Source organism: Piliocolobus tephrosceles, chromosome 9, assembly GCF_002776525.5.
Source record: "Piliocolobus tephrosceles isolate RC106 chromosome 9, ASM277652v3, whole genome shotgun sequence".
In the NCBI taxonomy this organism is placed as follows: Eukaryota; Metazoa; Chordata; class Mammalia; order Primates; family Cercopithecidae; genus Piliocolobus; species Piliocolobus tephrosceles.
In genome coordinates, this window is record NC_045442.1 from 6,436,786 (window position 1) to 6,455,015 (window position 18,230).

General features: G+C 47.5%; 1 protein-coding gene across 2 annotated transcripts in view; it reads right to left on the bottom strand.

The window, feature by feature from the left end:
* Positions 1–18,230, bottom strand: part of DOCK1 (dedicator of cytokinesis 1) — a 553,659-nt gene that overhangs the window by 90,990 nt on the left and 444,439 nt on the right. For both annotated transcript variants that reach the window (XM_023224362.2, XM_023224359.2), the window contains exons 32-33: positions 8,100–8,158; positions 941–1,089 (exon numbers count right to left, since the gene is read on the bottom strand). In XM_023224362.2, the coding sequence (XP_023080130.2) occupies positions 941–1,089; positions 8,100–8,158 (208 nt within the window). The remainder of the gene's footprint in view (positions 1–940; positions 1,090–8,099; positions 8,159–18,230) is intronic.

Consider the following 18,230-nt stretch of genomic DNA (forward strand, 5'->3'; position numbering starts at 1 on the left):
TGTATGTGTGTGTGAGGAATGTACATGTGTATGTGTACATGTGTGTGGATATACATGTGAATGTGTGTGAAGATGTGTATGTGTGTGTGGATATACGTGTGTGTGTGAGGATGTACCTGTGTGTGTGGATATACATGTGTGTGTGGGGGGATATACGTGTATGTGTGGATATACATGTGTATGTGCGTTTGAGGATGTGCATGTGTATGTGTATGTGTGTGTGGATATATGTGTGTGGGGGGGATGTACATGTGCATGTGTGTGTGGGGATACACATGTGTGTGTGTGTGTGTGTGGGGATGTGCCTGTGTATGTGTGGGTGTGGGTGCCAACCCAAGAATACATAAACACTATAAACTTATTTTCTTGGGATCCGGAAGGAGATTTTGTTACTTCCTGAGCGTAAGTTATGCAGCAGAGTTTGTCCCTCATGCTGTTTGGCATAGTAGGTTTTGAGCACTTTATATACACTTTCTTAGAGGAATTTTCATCAGTTTCATTGCACAGGCAAAAGACTTTAAGTCTCTTAAGACACACACTTAAGAGAATAAAAGCAAAGACTTTAGCTTTCAAAATACCACAATTCTGCAATAAGCAGCCAGACTGAGAGAATGTAACACATGACCTTTGAGTAAACACTCTACAAGAGCACGTACCAAGAAGTGGGAGCAAGAGACTTTTATCCAGGGTTGAATGTGTAAGTAAATCCAGATTAAAAGAAGAGCTAAAAATTCAGAATAATCCTCCCGAAAGTTGAGTGTAAGGGATGATAAGCTTCTTCAATAAGGAAAATCACAGGCCTTTTCTGTCTCAAGCTGTAGGAAAATGTGTTTTCCACGTTGGCACCTTTAACTCTAGAATTGTCTACAAGTTTTTTTCAAGGTTTTCAGGTTTCTCTCCTTCATGTCCCCAGCCACTCGCTGCACATCTATGTCCTTACCATTTGGAAGCTTCGGGTCGAATGGAATTCACACTGCATCATATCAAAGAAGATGGGGATGGTGGCTTTGCGCAGCTCCGTCTCGGGAATTAACGTCATTTCTAATATTGGGCCCACCATTTCTGGAATGAACTTTATCTTGTGTTGACCTTGGAATAAAGAAATAACAGTATTCGGAAATAAAGAAAAATAGGATTCTAAAATGGGCTTAAATGGATAAAACAACACAACACAGATCACTGTGACTTTGAGCAGCAGGATGGTGAAAATATGCATCAAATTCTCTCTGCAGATGATGATTTTGAACTTTCCCAGCCATTAGGATAAGAAGTGGCCTGTATTCCACATTTTATAAGTGAAGCTATTCAAAGAGCTGCACAATATAAGCCTGTAATCATGACTTCTCTGTCAGAGAAGATAAACACTGTTTTACAAGTGGCCGATTCTGTCACACAGATTGATTCCCAGTTCTGAGTAGAGCAGGGGCTGCGAGTGAGGAGTCTCAGCCTCTAACTCTGTGCACAGTGACAGGAACAGGAGCCGACAAATGAGAGAGAGCAGAGTCTCTTGGGTCCTTTTTATCTCCCACATCTTATGAAGATGAGTTTACCATTTGACACCTCTGTAAATAATGCAGAGTGATTTCTGCAACATTCCAAATAACTCCAATCAAAGTAAATCAAGGTGCCGGCATCTGAGGCTGAAACCCTAAAAACAGCAGTGATTCGACCTTCTCGAGCTATTGTTTGATAGGAAAATGCTTATTTAAAGAACGACTTTATTATATCTCATCTCACCTAGCTTGTCCCAGATATGATTTTTAAAGAACTAAGCAAAATGTTTCTCAAAAGTTTTCAAACGTGAATCATAATACGATCATATTAGCTAGCATTTACAATTTACATGACAAACTCAGGAGAAAGCATCATCTCACTGAATTTTCACAGTAACCCTGTGAGATGGGCACCTTCTTAACCTGTTAAACAGATGAGGAAAGTGGGCTGTTCCCAAAGCTGTTCCATGAGCTGTTCAGAGAAAGGGAGGAGCAGGATTTGAACCTGGGTCTGAGATTACGAAGGCTTAGCTGTGACTCTCATTTAACAAATTCCTTCCCTGTTCGCTTGTCTCAGCATCTTTGCATGGCACTCAGACCCTACCCGCCTCTCTGAAAGAGAAATTGTTTGAGCTGTCCACTCCCTTCTTTGTCCTCTGTAATTGCAAAATGAACAGAGAGGTCAGTGATCTGTCATTTTCTGTCATTTTATCCACCACTGCTGAGATATTACAATTCTAAAATAAACCCCCAGAAAGTAGAGACTGGCTTCTCACAAGCACTCAATTTACGTTTTTAATTTCAATGGTTTTTGTTGGAAATCTTGGTATTGTACTTTCCCGGGCCTCTATCTCTGACTTAGAAAGATGCTAGCCCAGGATCACCATCGGGAAATCTGGTGACTGGGCTGAGCAGCCGGCAGTTGGGCCTGATGTGGAGCCCCTTCCTCCTGCTAGCTGTGGGTTGGCTGCCACTGTCCCCACCCCAGCTGGGGACCCCATATCCTGTGGCTGCATGGCTGCTGTACCTCTGAGGATCAGGGTGAGCTCCTCAAGAGCTTAAAGTGAACCAGGCATGTTCAGAGAGATGGCAGGGGGAGGAAACCACAGCAACTGCCAAGCTTCTTTCACCGCCTGGACACTGCACCTCCGGAATGAAGCTCCTGGAAGACTGCTTTCTAAACACGGGGCTGCGAACCTTAGTTAAGGCGACATAATGAAACTCAGAGGCAGGTCCTATCAAAAAGGTGGTCCTTTAAAAGCCGACCCTCTTGTCTTTCAGAAATCTTGATTTTGTTTTCATTTCACCCCACTGCAACTAAGCCATTTCATTTCCAAAATATAACAGAAGAATGCCCAAGAAATTAAAGGTTTGAATAAAATATTTGTGATATTTTGTTAACACCAACAATATATCCCAAATTAATCAATCTTAGTAATATTTTTACATAATCAGGAAACAAATTCTTTAGTTTTCTTTGCAATTCAGCGAATACACATTTCTGTAAAGAGAATCATTAAACAAATGTGGCTACTATAACTATACTTAAGAAAATTTGTAATCCTCATAATTAGACTGAATGACTTCTTATTGGATGGACATACACACAAAATGTAATTAACATCTTATTTTTAACTTTTACGACATAATTAATAATTTGACTAAGACTATCATTGTGTGATTCTCATCACTTTCCCAAATGCGTAATGTTTCTGAAAGGCCTGTAACTGCTGCAAAGCATTCTCTTGAAAATGCTATTATATTCCATCTCTCAGGTGACACTTTCCGTGTATTATGCCTAAAAAATGTCAGAGCCAATGTTTCAGAAAACAGATGATGGTGACAGCAAGTTGTTCATCAACCACAATTTCAGTGTCATAAAGTTCTGTCTGTCACCAACAGGTTTTATTGTTGCAAGCTGGGAAAAATGTAGAAAGCAGTAACAAGTGGTTGTAGAAGCAGGGATTGGAAAAAGAAGCAAACCGAAACGACAGTAGCTTAACCTCTGATTATTACCCTCCTTATTAGTACAGAAGACACATTGGCCTGGAGCTGGTACCGAGTTCTGTGCATAGTGACAACCCTGGGGACCGACTCTTCGCAAACCAACGGTCCCCAAGGCGAGAAGGAGTGGGGAGGGAATGTTCTCTGGTAGCCACCTTTTTTTTTTTTTTTTTTTTTTTTTTTTGATATTTGTATCATGGATTTTCCCTGGAGCACATCTTGCTCAAATTTAACGATGAACTCAGGTTTGGAACCAATGAGGACCAAGGTGACTCCGCAGTGTAGCCTTAGAAGAAAAACAGGGCACGCTTTTGAGACAAAGGAAGGTGATGAGGAGAATATTTTACCCCCAGTCCTTGCCAGTCTCATAGCCCACCTAGAGTCTATTCTAGTTCCAGAACATGGAGCTGTTTCCCCCGGGAAAAACATCTTGTTTTCTCACGAAGCCAGGGCCTCCCCAGTCAGAAGCCTCCCTGTAGGTGTTTAAATTATCTCTTTGCAATCACTGGTGTTAAAAAATCTGGGACATTAAACATAGATTTATCCCAGAAAAATCTCTGTATACACAGAGCAAAAAGTTCCACCACCCAGCCAAACCCGTTAGACCACACTGTATACAGGTTTTAATGAAAAGCACACAATTTGCTCAGTCACCAAAAAACACCCATGAAGGGAATCCCTGCATGAAAAATATCCCACACCCAACACGGCAGATCAAGATCTTGCTCCAAGCACATTCGTTCTGGCTGGCTCGGGTCTAGTGCTCGCTCCAGTGTGCTGGATGTAATAAACAAAATGTAAATCGAGGCGGCACAGGCAAGGAGATCAGGTGCTCCAGCGGGCTGCTGCACAGAGTACGCTTTGATAAATAACTCAGGAGCTGGGTAAATAAACACATTTTCCGCCCTTTTTTCTTTTGAGAGCGAGCCTGCTTTTGATTTCTCCTTTCAGACTCAAAATATGACAGGTTTGGGAGGGAAAGAAACACATCACTCTGTCCCACGGGGCAGTGCCATGTTTGCCCTTGCATTAAATTGAGCAAAACAGACCCCAGATCCTTGCTCTGAGGCTGGGCATGGAGGAGGCAAGAGCTGAGATGCTCCTCTCTATGGGCCATGCACACTATTGGAAAGACTCAAGGAGGAGACTCGTGGAGCATTCAGCTGAAGGTCTGCTCAAGTGACAGTTTATTAATTGCAAGCTGATAAATAGATCTGATTTCCATTTCCATTTTCTTGGCAGAGTCAGTGCTATCATCCTGCCAATATGTTCCCAAACCTGCACCCATTTACAAAAAAAGTAAAAAAAAAAAAAACAAAAACAAACAAAAAAAACTACGTGCAAAGTAGGCTGTGTACATCCTGGGAAACTGAGATGTGCTGTCGTAAATTTGGAGCGTGACAGCCTTGGCAAAGACACTCAGCCCTGAGGCCACCCCGTGGGGCTATCCTTAGCTATCCTGAGGGGCTGCTTGGGGAATATCCTGTGGGCTGCAGGTGCTTTTACGATCATCTCCCTCACTTTGAAAAATAACTTATTTTACCAGCAAGGAACCCAACTCTGGTGGTTGACTGTTATTTCCTGTTGTTTCCACATCTGTGACCCTAATTGGCCAGTCATGGTTTACTTTCGACCTCTTGGCTGCTTCTCAGGCCAGAGTCAATGTTCCTGGCTAAAAAGCTGCAAAACACACATCTCATGCATTAATCACCATATTCAAATCAGCCACTGACAGGAGGGAAGGGGGAAATTTGCTCTCTTCACTGCAACTTTTCCAAATCAAAAGTCTCCTGTCGCTTGACTTAGCCTACCTGGAGCATGACAGATAACGTCAAGAGAACCAAGGGCTTTGCGTCAGACCCAAGTGTATCCTCAGAAGGCTGGGCCTGCCCAAACACTTGGAGGGGGCACGCGGAGAAACCTACCATTTCTGCGCCCGCCTTTCCTTCCTTGTTATCGTGGCACGTGGCACAAATTGAAATGGAGCCACTTTCAATGGTGATCAATCTCAGGGACTACAGAGGTGACATTAAATATTCTTGAAAACAAAAACAACCCCAAACCAGGAAACTAGAAAGGCAGGAGCACCCATCAGTCAGGGTGATCTCTGGCCAGCTGTGGCTCGAGCTGAGTTTTAGAGGCTCCCTCGGTGCTAGGCAATGGCCTTGGCACATGGAGAGCAGTGGAGGATCCTGCGGGTGCTCAGGGGCCAGGGTGAGTCGAATGGTGGCTGCAGCTGTGTACGGGGAGAAGGAAGCATTTCAGTATGTAAATACCCATCGGACCCTCTGCTAGGGTGGTGTCTCTAGTTATCAAAAATGATGCGAAATGTTATTGAGCCACTTCAGAATGAGAACCTTCATTTGAAAGTATATGTGCAAGCGTCCTCTTGGGGAAAATAGACAACTCATCATCTATACTTCAGAGCTGAAGTATAGAAGAAAACAGACTCACTCTTTTAGGAGGGGCCGGGGTAAAAGATGGCCTCAGAGAGAGCCTGTGTCCAGAGGAGAGGTCTGGGGTCTGCTCTGAGAGCCCGACTGTGGCAGGTGGAGCTCATATCACCTCCTTCATGAACGCTGGTGCCTATAAAAGTCCCGCACTCCCTGAATTCCAAGAGAGAACAGCCCCCCGCCATGCCATTGCTGTGAAAGCCCTCCACCCTCTCCTGCCTCCCTCTCTCCTGGGACCACACTGGGTCCCTGCCTGGCGTGGGGCCTGCCATCTGGCCTGCCAGAGCAAATGACACATGCATCTGTCAGAGCACGAATTTAACAAAGAACACAGAGAGATCAATTAGAATGAATCACGGATGGTCCTCCTCCCTGTTCTAAAAGCCTTAGCACTTTATTACTGAGATCATCATATATATATGTCGTAGAACTATTGAGTTTTGGGATTGGAAGGCTCTTGAAAAATTCAGTCCAACCACTTTATCTAACAGCCCAGAAAGACTGAGCCATGTGAATTAGGCCTCACAGGGAGGCAGGAGTAGGAGAGGATGAAGACTTCAAGGTGGGACTTATCTATCATCTCTCTTGACTCTGAGCCCAGAGCCCCTACCTTCCTCCCTGGGATGGCAGGAAGGCCAAGGACAGGATGATGCCTGGTAAATATCATGTTGCAGAGATCAGCAGGCCCTTTGACAGCTGAGACCCCATACTCAGATTCTGGACATAGGAGCTACTGCAGCAAAGTCATGTGCAGAGACCTAGCACAGAGCTTCCTTGAGGGGTCCTCCACTGACTCCAGGACTGACACCCAGAAAGGATGCAATGGTGTAGGTTCTCTTTGTACTGGCAGGGCACAGGCAGACAGGGCCACTCTGACCCGCTCTCCATCCTCACCTGGGTGCATGTGCTGTGGCTTTCCATTCCTGAGAACCTAATTGGGCCTCATGTCAAACCAAAGAATGGCAAGGACGATGCAAAAGCAAACAGCGAGCTAGAAGTGAAGTGTGGCTCGCTGGGCTCTGCGTCTTTCTTGCCACGCTCTCCAGCCACTGCAGGGACTCACAGCTGCTCGGGAAGTAAGCAGGCTGGAGCGCAGCTAAGTTGTCCCAAACCTGGTGCAACAAGTGAAAACCTAATGCAACGAGGCTAACAGAGTGATGCGGACAGACCCCTGCCTCCTTCTAGTAGGAAAAGATTCTCTGAGGTAGAGGGGAGAGTGGAGGGTTTCTTGCAACAAGCCAATGCAGGCTTCTCGTGTCCATTTGAAGGAAGGAAGTAGAGGCCTGGAGATCCTGGGGCAGAAAAGCAACTGATGCTTTGCTCAGGACCAAGGCAAGGCCACCAGCACCCCATGGCCTAGGACACCTCGGCACAAAGCAAGCCCAGGGCTGAGGGCAGGAGCCAGAGGGAGCTTCATCTCAAAGAGGAGTGAGGCTGGATCCCTAGAGGGTACTGTAAAGATGCTGGGAAGATACCAAGTTATTGTCAGTCACTAATTTCTTGAAGGGGCTTATCTACAAGAATTACATGTTACATTGGTAGAAATTTTAATAGCGAATTTATTCTTACTGTTCATGATAAAAGTAGCTGGAAAAACTTAATTACTTAATTTATAAATAAAATCGTATTAATTTCATATATACACACAGACCCTTCACTGCTTTGAGCGTAGGAGCATGTTAGGCTGCCACCACCTGGTGGCAGCGTACCTAAATACAGGCTCTGCTTTTGAGGAGGTGAATTAACCCTTTAGAAGGCAGAGTCTATAAAACTGAATATGGTAGGTGATGGCAAATGTCAAAGCAGGATGAGCTTCCTGTTTGACACAGAAGGAACTGAGGCGACTGGGGGAGGAAGGCAATGCCAGGGAGGGAGGAGCTCCAAGCCATGTGTCCACCTGACACAAGAGGGTGCTCTGCGGATTTTTCTTTTTGCCACACCCATGAGATTTTCTTTCCTTGCCTTTGGTCTTCTATCTCTTAAATCCTGAAAACAGTTACTACAAAGAGTAGCCACTGCTGTCCAAGGAACAGAAGCCATTAAGATCTTAAGACATCCCAACACTGATGAACAGGGCCAGTGTCATGACGCACCAGGGATGCGTCATATCAGAAGATATTCACCATGCTCCCACATCCAGGCTACTCACCAAGGTTGTACCACATGTCTCTGATTTCAAAGCCAATCTGTCTCCTCATATCTCCGTACCTGGAAATCAGGGAAAAGAAAAACACTGAATCACTCCAGACAGCATCTGAAAATCGGAATGGAATTAGTTTTAAGTGCAATTAAAGCCTTCTAGCACTGAGACAAATAAAGAGAATGTCAAAGCTTCAACTTCTCTTGCCACCAAAAGGAATCAGAGGAGGAGGGATCTAGCTGGGGGAGTCTCACGTTCTCATCACCGAGGAGTACATGACATCTTCCCTCCCGTGGGAACGTGGGGGAAGTTGTGGAGAGTCATGAAAGCATTTCCCTTTCTTCAGTCTCTTGGCTCCTGGGTCCAAGGGGGAGCTTGGTTCCGTGCGTGTTGTTAGCGTCTAGGCACTGCAGACACCACATAATATCCTACTGCACACAACAGGTTTTTTTCCAAAGTTAAAATTAAATCCAGAGTCAGGGCAGACCTCTTCCAAAGTTCTTGCATTCCTCTATGTCATTTTAAATGTAAGGAAGGGCTGAACACCAAAAGATGCCAACAAATCTTCCACTGGTTTTGTTTATCAGGGAAAATAAATGCTAATTTTCCTCCCGAAGGGTGCACAGAGGAGGTGTGCGTTTCCTGAGTAAACAGAAATTGATGCTCCAGAAGATAAACCTTTATTAGTTTGTGAGCGATTTAACTTTTTCTTTTATTGCCTAAGGAAAAAGCTGATTATATTAAAAATAATAATTTGCAAAATTATCATACAGGATTACAGTTGAGCAGCTGTGTCATCGAGCTTGCTCTGCTCATCCTCGTGTCAGGAGATGTGAGAAGGAAAGCACTGATCATAGACGAACACGCTGTGGCTCTCGAGATGAAGATCCTGGCTGGTAAATCAACAACCTCGGCCTGCTACCACCTTATTAGAGAAGTCTCTGAGCCCTAAGCACCTGTCTGTCACTCACGGCGTGAGCAGGCTACAGCCAGAGTGATCATCTCAACCACAGAAGATCAATCTCGCCTGGCAGCTCTGCTGCGATGCGTGGGAGGCCACGCGCCTTGGCCCACAGTGCCGGTGGAGAAAAGGAACTGGAGCCTACGCCACTCGCCACCAGGACACGCTAGCTCTAAGCGCAGCCCTAAACCAGGTGAGCACTGATGCAGGCAGACTCGGTTAAGGGGGGTGGATCTCAGATGGGGAGACGGCCCAGCACTGAGGCCACAGTAGGAGAGGCCCACCCATGGTTGGCGAAAACACGCAGGCAGCAAAGCTACTGGATCCGGGTGGGTGGGAGAGAGGAAAGCACCTGCATAACTCACGCCCCCAATTGCCCAGGAAACACATGACCTGAACACTGCTTGGAGGCTTGTAGTGCTGGCTCCCCAGTCCCATTTTGCTCCTGCACTAAGACAAAGGGATCCCAGCGGCTGCTGCGGCCAGGGCTGGACAAGGATGCAGCTGGCTGTGGGGTGACCTGGCAGGCTGGCATCCTTGAGGCTGGTGAGGTTCTCGCTGTGCAGGTGGGTGAGTCACCTTCCAGCCAAGCAGGTATTGGGCAAGCCCAGGAACGTGGCATCAGAAAGATGTGGCCCTTCCTGAACACAAACAGCCCCTGTCCCCGTGTTCCCCAGCAGAGGTGAAATGTTCACAGTGGGATCGGTCTGGCGTGTATTGACCCACTCAAGCTCTGCACATGCTTCTCCATCCCAGCGACACGGAGTTCTTCTCATTCTGGGATGATTCCCTCAAAATAGGAAGGCCCAGGCCAGGTGTGGTGGCTCACGCCTGTAATCCCAGCACTTTGGGAGGCCGAGGCAGGTGGATCACCTGAGGCCAGGAGTTCAAGACCAGCCTGGCCAACATGGTGAAACCCTGGCTCTACTAAAAATAAAAAAATTAGCCAGGCGTGGTGGCACGTGTCTGTAATCCCAGCTACTTGGGAGTCTGAGGCAGAAGAATTGCTTGAACCTGGGAGATGGAGGTTGTAGTGAGCTGAGATTGCACCACTGCACTCCAGCCTGGGTGACAGAGCAAGATTCTGTCTCAAGAAAAAAAAAAAAAAAAAAGGCCCAATGCTAGGCTGAACTTCATCAGTGTCTGTGCCTTGCTGGACCCCGGCTCAGTTACTTCTCTCAGGTCCCAGGATGATTAGAATGATAATGATTCCAGGGAAATCCTAAAGCTCAGACATCCTAAAGTACAGGAGACTCAGCTGCAGTGGATTCTCCACTTGTGGTTTGGGAAATTCAGGAGTGACTTGCTGTATTTCCAGAGCTGGCACCACAATCTGGATCTGGAAGGCCAGGTGCATCCGCTCCTCCCCATCATCTTTGCCCCTCCCCACCCCTCCTCGATGCTCCCCACCCCTCCCCGCTGCTCCCCACCCCTCCCTGCTGCTCCCCACCCCTCCCTGCCTCCCTGCACAATGCCTCTCCATTGGGTGGTGAAGGAGGTTGAGGGGTGAGGGAGTTCCATTCTCAGGTAGACTTTACTGTCCTGTAGGTGGAAGATGACAGTGGCTGGCAGTATTTGAGAACTGGGGGATTAGCAAGGACAGGAGAGCACACCCCTCAGGAGAGTCGGGCCTGCGGCATCAAGGTGCTCAAGATGCGGTTTTAATTGTCAAACAGGACAAGGGCGCTCTAGCCTGGAGCTGAGGCAGTCAGGGAGAGCGGGGAGTGGTGAGGGGAAGGGCCGGCTGGATGTCCCTGCAGTGAGAGATCTTTTCCTTGGTTTTAATAAGAAGGCAGCTTTGATGAATCTATACATGCCCCAGAATAATCCCAAAAAAGTCACAGCTGTCACCAGACCTCAAGAGGGCTTCCCAAGCCATTTCTTTGTTCTTCCCACGGAGGAGGAAAAAAGCATAATTGAGAGTGTAGGGCTAATAAAGCTTATTGCCTGGAAGCAGAACCCCGTGCTGGCGGCAGCCCTGGGGACCATAACTAAGTTCCTCTCTAGCAATAAACAGCCGAGGGGACTGCACCAGTTGTACAGGAGAGAAGCAAAAGGACATGGCCATCCTCACCGGGAAGGAGAGTAGAGAATCCAAGTCTTCAGACTCCCACACCCACAGCACGCACCCCCGGGACCAGGGACTTTCCATGCCTCCACGGCACGACACAGCGTCACATCTTTCAAAGTGCTTTCCTTTCACTTGATTCTGTAATCAGACTATGAGCTGAGCAAGCCGACACCTCTGTGCTCATTTTCTCAATAACAGAGCTGAGATTCACAGTGGGGAACACACATGCCTGACTCCACCGAGCCAGGACAGCCTGGAGCTTCTCACCTGCGCCCACCCACGGCATGACTGAGCAGGAGAACGTATGCTTAGGAGGCACGCTTCCTACCACCCAGGGAGATCTGCGATCCCACATGCAGGCTGTAACTTGGACATAAAATTGTGTGAATTTGGTCCCTGTGGTCTAACCTTAGCACCTGGTTTCTTGCATCTTCACTCCAAGAAACATACCCCTGAGCGACAGCCCAGGCTTGGGGGTAAGGCCAGCCTGAGCCTGAATCTAAGCACACCAGGCAATGTACTCGGCCACTCTGACCTCCGTCTCCTCATCTGTAGTGCTGGGAGAATGGTGCATGATGCTCAGTCCTAGGTTTTTGTGAACAACAAGAGTGACGATGTCCCTGTCTTAGCTGGCAGGCACTGGAGCCACGCTAGGTCCTTCCTTTCAAACCTCAGGCGGGGCATAATATTCCCCTGATGGTTGCAATGGTCATTTAGATCGATTCGCTTAGTGAACATTTACTGAGCACTTGGGCCAGACACAAAGCTAATGTAGAAATATGAATATTCATATTGGAATATTAATATTACTATAATATGGAGAACAGACAAGACCCATAAACCACAGTGGGCTATGAGCATGGTAAGAGAGACAACATTAATAAAATAGTCACACAGGATAAACATGTATAGATACATAGATAGAGGATTGTTTTTGTGAAGGCCAGGATCACGGCTTTGTAGGGAAAACACAGGAACTGTGAGGAAATGTAACAGTGGGCTCAGCTTGGCTCTGGCAGGAGTTCTCTAGGACAGTAATATTTGCTCTGAGATTTGAAGAAGGAGAGATGAAATGTGGACGAAGAGCGTAGGGAAGAGCATTCCGGGCAGAAGGACCAGCAGGCGCCAAGGCCCTGTGGCAGGTGGGGAGTAGGTGAGTGCCTGGTGGGTGGGGCTGCAGAACACAGAGCTGGCTCCTTCAGCGGAAGAGACCGGGGGTGAGGGGGATGCGCTGTGAGCAGAGGCTGCAGGAGGCAGGTGTTTTTAAAGCCCCCCCCCCCCCGCCACTTTTTTTTAAGTTTCATAAACTTTTCTGACATAAAAAATATATTTATTAACCAGCACATATATTAATATACGTGTGTGTGTATGAAGTTTTATGAAACGATGCTTAACCTTACTGCCTGCAATGAATGCTGGTATTTTTTCCTAGATTCTATTTCACTGAAAAAAGAAAAAAAAGTCTATTGGTCATGACTAGTGTGGGTTGGACTGTGTCCCCTTTAAAGCTATGTTGAAGTCCTAAACCCTGGTATCCATGACTGTGACCTTATTCGGAAATAGTCTTTGCAGATGTACTCAAGGTAAGATGAAGTCATGCTGGAGTAGGGTGGTCTCTAGATCCAGTGACCTGTGTCCTTATAAGGAGAGGGAGATTGAGAGACACAGATACATAGGAAGACAAGGAAGGAGGCCACAGGAAGATGGGGCAGGGATTGGAGTGACACAGCCACAAGCCAAAGAACGCCGAAGACCGGGGCAGCCACCGGAAGCCAGGCGGGAGGCAGGGAACTTCCAGAAGGAACCAATCCTGCCCACACCTTGATTTTGGACTTCTGGCCTCCGTAACTGTGAGACAATAAATTCAAGTCACCCGGTTTGTGTTCACTGTTACGGCAGATCAGCCTAGGAAACAGATGTGATGGTCCTTTAAGGGAATATTCTGACCCAATCAAAGGTTGAGACTTGCAGTTTGAAAAATGCTTTCCTAAAGAAAGAACACAGAATGTGAAGGCCTAAGACCAAGGTGTGAGGAGCCCCCTGCCACTCGATGCTGGGGTTCAGGGTTAGGAATCTGACAAGAGAGAGCAGACACCAAAAAGCTTGGCGAAAAACTCAGGAGAGTTCTGAGAGCGAAGAAAAGCGAGTTCTGAGATGGAGGGAAAGAAGAAACCTGTTGAGGATGGAGGAGAATTATCTAGGAGGCTGAACACCCTTCCACCTGCTTGGGGGCAGCCAGGACCTGGCTGAGGTTCTGCGGGAATGCAGTGCCCAGAGCCAGCATCAGAGTGGCTGGGAAGTGGGGAAAGGAGACAAGGAGAGGGCTGAGATGGACCTAAAGGAAGCCGGAGGGAGCTGATGGCTGAGGTGAGGCATTTTTAACTTCATGGGAAAGACTGGTGGGTTCTTAAAGAGGTGAGAGGGGGTGGGACCTCAAACGGGAACCAATGAATGGGAGTAAACTTTGCCAGACACAGGTCTGATGTGACAGTGCCTACCTGCCTGAGGCAGGACACACTACCACAGGTGCATGTGGGACCTTTTCTGACTTGAAGCTGGCACAGGTCACCGCTTGTTAAGTCTAACTCCCTGAGTTTCCTTCTAATAAGTGAATTTAATTTTGAATAATTTCAGTCTCTTGAAAAAAATTAGCACAGACACAAATTAAATTAATCATATCTCCTGTTACAATCAGGAATATACAGTTGCAGCTTCTGATTAGGTTACACTGCAAAATGGGGCTTGCATAGCATGTTTATTTCCTGTTAGTTTCCTTAAAGGTAGTATCTAGAGTTTGACTTAATCTCCTGGAGGTGCAGAACCCAGTGTTTGGTCAGAAGGGGATATTTTGGTCCCATTGTGAAACCTATCCTCTTAGAACACTGCAGACTTGTATAGTTACAAAAAAAACAAAAACAAAACCTCCCCAAAACTGAAAGCAGCCTAGGGACCAGGTGGGGAGGAGGTCTTTGTGGATGGCCTCTCTGCACTGAGCTGAACTTTGCCATCAAACTTTAACCTCTTGTTCTGAAACTTTAAGTGAGCACTTTATGCTTAGATATGCAGGAGGCCCAATTCATGAACCCTTTTCCTCTTCTGGTCCTGAACATGGAAGCTCCTTTGCAGTCTTTCAACATACTGCCCCACACCAGGGTGCACGTGTCTTGCATACCAAAATTGTCAAGCTGGCTGCTAATCAAAAGTCTTCCCTTTTACATTTTGGTCATATTTCCTGAGCCCCAATAAGGTAAAAAAGTCTAGGGGGCTGGGTTGGGAGGAAGAGCTGCTGGTCAGGTTTAGAATTCTGTTAACATCCCTGTCCTTCTTTGGGAGTCACTAGCACCAAGGATGTCTGAAGGTCGAGCCAGTTAAAATTTCATATTATGGACTTGATTCCTAGGGGTTATTTATTCTGTGGTACACTGGCGAATATCATACTCAATTTGGGTCTGCCATAATCAGTTCTCTGCGTGGTATGACCCATTCTTTTATTTACTCCCATGCACGTTGGGGAATGTCTTTAGAATGAAAATCCTAATTATCTCCCCAACCTCATTCATTAGGAGGATGGAGCAGACAGGTCTCCTGATACTGGAATTTCTATTGTTTTGAGCCACAAAGCTGTGGACCAAGCAGAGGTGAGGAGCTGCAGGGCTTGGCAGGGGGGAAGGGAAGGGTAGGCTGAGGGGTTGGGGATGCTCCCTCGGATGCCTTAGGTTGGACTCACAAGCCCCAGAGTGAGACAGGCCCCATATGGAGGCAGTGCTGAGCCTACTAAGTGGGTGTGTCATGGCTCCACCTTTAGCCTTTCCCCCTAGAAACAGACAGGTGCATGCATCTTGCTCCATGGGGCTCCAAGTCAGCGCTCACCATTTGCTCAGAGCATGAGGTTGACTCCCAGACCACGAGCTCCCACGCCCTGCCCCAAGCTCCAAGCCGCCCCGGTCCTGCTGCTCCCTTACACTTCGCCAACCCAGATCATGTCTCTGCTTATATGTAGATGGCGCCATGCCCTTTGGCATTCGATGTTCCCTGGCAAACCTCTGAGCTGCCTTCACCACCCAGCCGGGAAGCTCAAGCTGCCAGGAGGCCTGTCTCCCATGGCTGATTCCCACAGGCCATCTCCGGGCTGCCAAGGCCCTCTGTCACCACTCCATGTGTGCCCCACTCCATTCATTATTTTGGCTTCTCCATTTACCCCATTAGACCATGACCTTCTTCGTTATGAGGTCTGTGTCTTTGTCCCCAGCACCAGGACCATGGCCCGACTGAGCACAGAGCGGGCACTGAATCCCTTTTAACCAGACAATTTTAAATCACACTTCTAAGCACTGTATGTGCCCGAGAAAATTTAAGCACTGGGGTAGGACATCTTCACGTATTTCTTATGCAGGTTTTGCTATTTAGAAGTAAAATTTGCAAACGGACTATGAAGGGCTGAAGGCTTATCAAGTGTCATGAAGACTACAACAAATAAGGCTGACCCTCCACATGTGTGTGCCGCGCGGCCTCAAGGTCAAGGCAGCCTTATCTCAGGCTCCGGGGCTTTGTCCTGGATCTCCTGTCACCTCCACAAGGGGAGTTCTGGACAGGCCCCTCACATGGCACAAAGCCCCGAGGCTATCCTGCCAGGGTCTTGCAAAGACAACTTCTGAACTGCCTGGGGACTTTTCCTGGGGAAACTCCAGAGTCTCCTGTTGCTACCATTGTGACAAAGAGAATACGAAAGCCCTGAGGAGAGACCCTGGGTGGCTCCTGAGGGGGCGATACCAGCTGGCTGTGTTTAATTTTCTGTGGCTTTGAAGCTTCTGAATCCACGCCACTATGTGGGAAGCAAACGTTTTCTCTAGCAGCCAAGGCCCTTCGAAGTTAATGTTCTTTTTCTTTTCTCTTCTTTTTTTTTTTTTTTCTGAGACAGAGGGTCTCACTCTGTCAGCCAGGCTGGAGTGCAGTGGTGTGATCATGGCTCATTGCAGCCCCGACCCCCTGGGCTCAAGAGATCCTCCCACTTCAGCCTCCAGAGTAGCTGGCGCCACATGTGCGCACCACCACGCCTGGCGAATTTTTGCATTTTTTTGTGGAGAAGGGTGTTGTCATGTTGTCCAGGCTGGTCTCAAACTCCTGGACTCAAGCTATCCTCCCATCTTGGCCTTCCCAAGTGCTGGGATTACAGGTATGAGCCACTGCACTGGTGTTAGTGCTTGTCTTGATGTTGCCTTAGGCTCTTAACACTCACACCAACAGGAGGAAGGGCCCAGCACAGAGCTGCCCTGCTAGGGCTTGCGGGATGCTCAGCCCCAAATTGTTTTATTTTAGAATCCACTAAGAAGATGCCAGTTCTTTTGAGGCAGATTTCCAGTTTAAATTCACCTCTCTTCTCCCGCAGGCATCTCCAAGGCTAGGAGCTGCAGCGTGCTTGGCAAAGAGTGGGCTCTGAAGACAGCTGGGGCTGGGCTTGGGGTCCCAGTTTCACCCCACGGTGGGCCCTGGGCACGTGGGCAGGCGGCTCCACCTGCTGTGGCCGAGCTGTCCTTTCGCTGGACGGGACAACAAGGGGCGTGTGCTGAAGGAGGTGTGTCTGCACCTAGTGGAATCACAGTGCATTGAAGTGCATTGTGCTTCATTTGCTTAGTGTGCACTGGTCACTACCTTCTGCACTACAATTCCCAGCACGAAGACAAATCAACAACAACAGCAACAACCACAAAGCGCCATCCCTCCCTTCCCCTGGGCCCTGAGGGAGCGTGCATTCCACAAAACAGGAGCCCGCGCCTCTGCTGAGCCAGTCTCCAGAAGATGCAGCCTGGAGAAGTCTGTCTCTTGATGCTAGAAGCCACGATGAGCGGCAGCCACCTGTGCAGTCCCCAAGGTAGGGGGCTGCAGCTGCTGCGTGCCGCTCCGGTAGTCAGAGGCGAGCACCCACTCTGCCTACACCATTCTCAGTGCTTGGCTCAGCAAGTGCATTTCTTGTTTCTGAACAATGATCACTGTTTGCATGGATGGCTGTCAGACAGGAATCACCCGGCTGAGGAAGCCTGGAGGAAAGATGGCCAGGTGAAAGGTGATCTTTAGTTAGATAGGTGCAGACCAAAAGCTCGAAGGTTCTAAAAGCAGCCCAGGGGAAAATCGTGGGCCCTGAACCGCCTAGATTAGAATGCTGCTTTGCCACATTCTAGGTGTAGGACTGGCCAAGTGGCTCGGTCACTGTGTGTGACCTTCTTCATCTAGAAACTAGGGCAGATATGAGGGCCTAAGGAATAGTTTTGCTTTTTAATGATTATAGATGAAAAATGCACATGAAATGCTTAGAAAGTCACTGACATAAAGTACAGGCTGAGTAAATGATTTGCTGAAATACACTCATGCTTTGCTTAATGACAGGGATATGTTCTGAGAAACATGTCGCTGGGTGATTTTTGTCATTGTGTGAACATTGTAGAGTGAACTTAAACCGAGATACTACAGCCTACTACACACCTCGGCCATACGGTATAGCCTACTGTTAGTAGGCTACAAACCTGTACGACATGTTTGTAAGGTACCATGTGACTATAATAAATACCACAGGCCAATGTAAGACAATGCTGAGTATTTGTGTATCTAAACAAAGAAAAGTTACAGTAAAAACACAGCATGTAGTCTGTGGTTATGTAGTGCGTGACTATAATTCTTTCTTTTCTTTTTTTTTGAAAGGGGGTCTTGCCATGTTGCCCAGACTGGAGTGCATAGCAATTCGCAGGTATGACGATGGTGCACTGCAGCCTTGACCTCCTGGGCTCAAGTGATTTTCCTGCCTCAGCCTCCCAAGTAGCTGGTATTACCATTACTGGCTGAGCACCAGAGCCCAGCTCATGACTATAATTCTTACTCTCCAGAGATAATGTGCTTTGGATTTGCCCTGAAAGTGAGATACAGACTCACAGGATATGAGAAAGAGCAGCTGCCGCCTTCTGAAACTCTTTCTGGAATCTCTAACCTCAGTTAGCAGCATGGAGTTGGCCAAGCCTTAGAACGGTCGAGATATTGCAGAGGTATTTATAAAATGACAAACAGTGACTGATGACTCGGCAACACCAAAGCAATTTCAGAACTCTTCTCAAAAGGACTT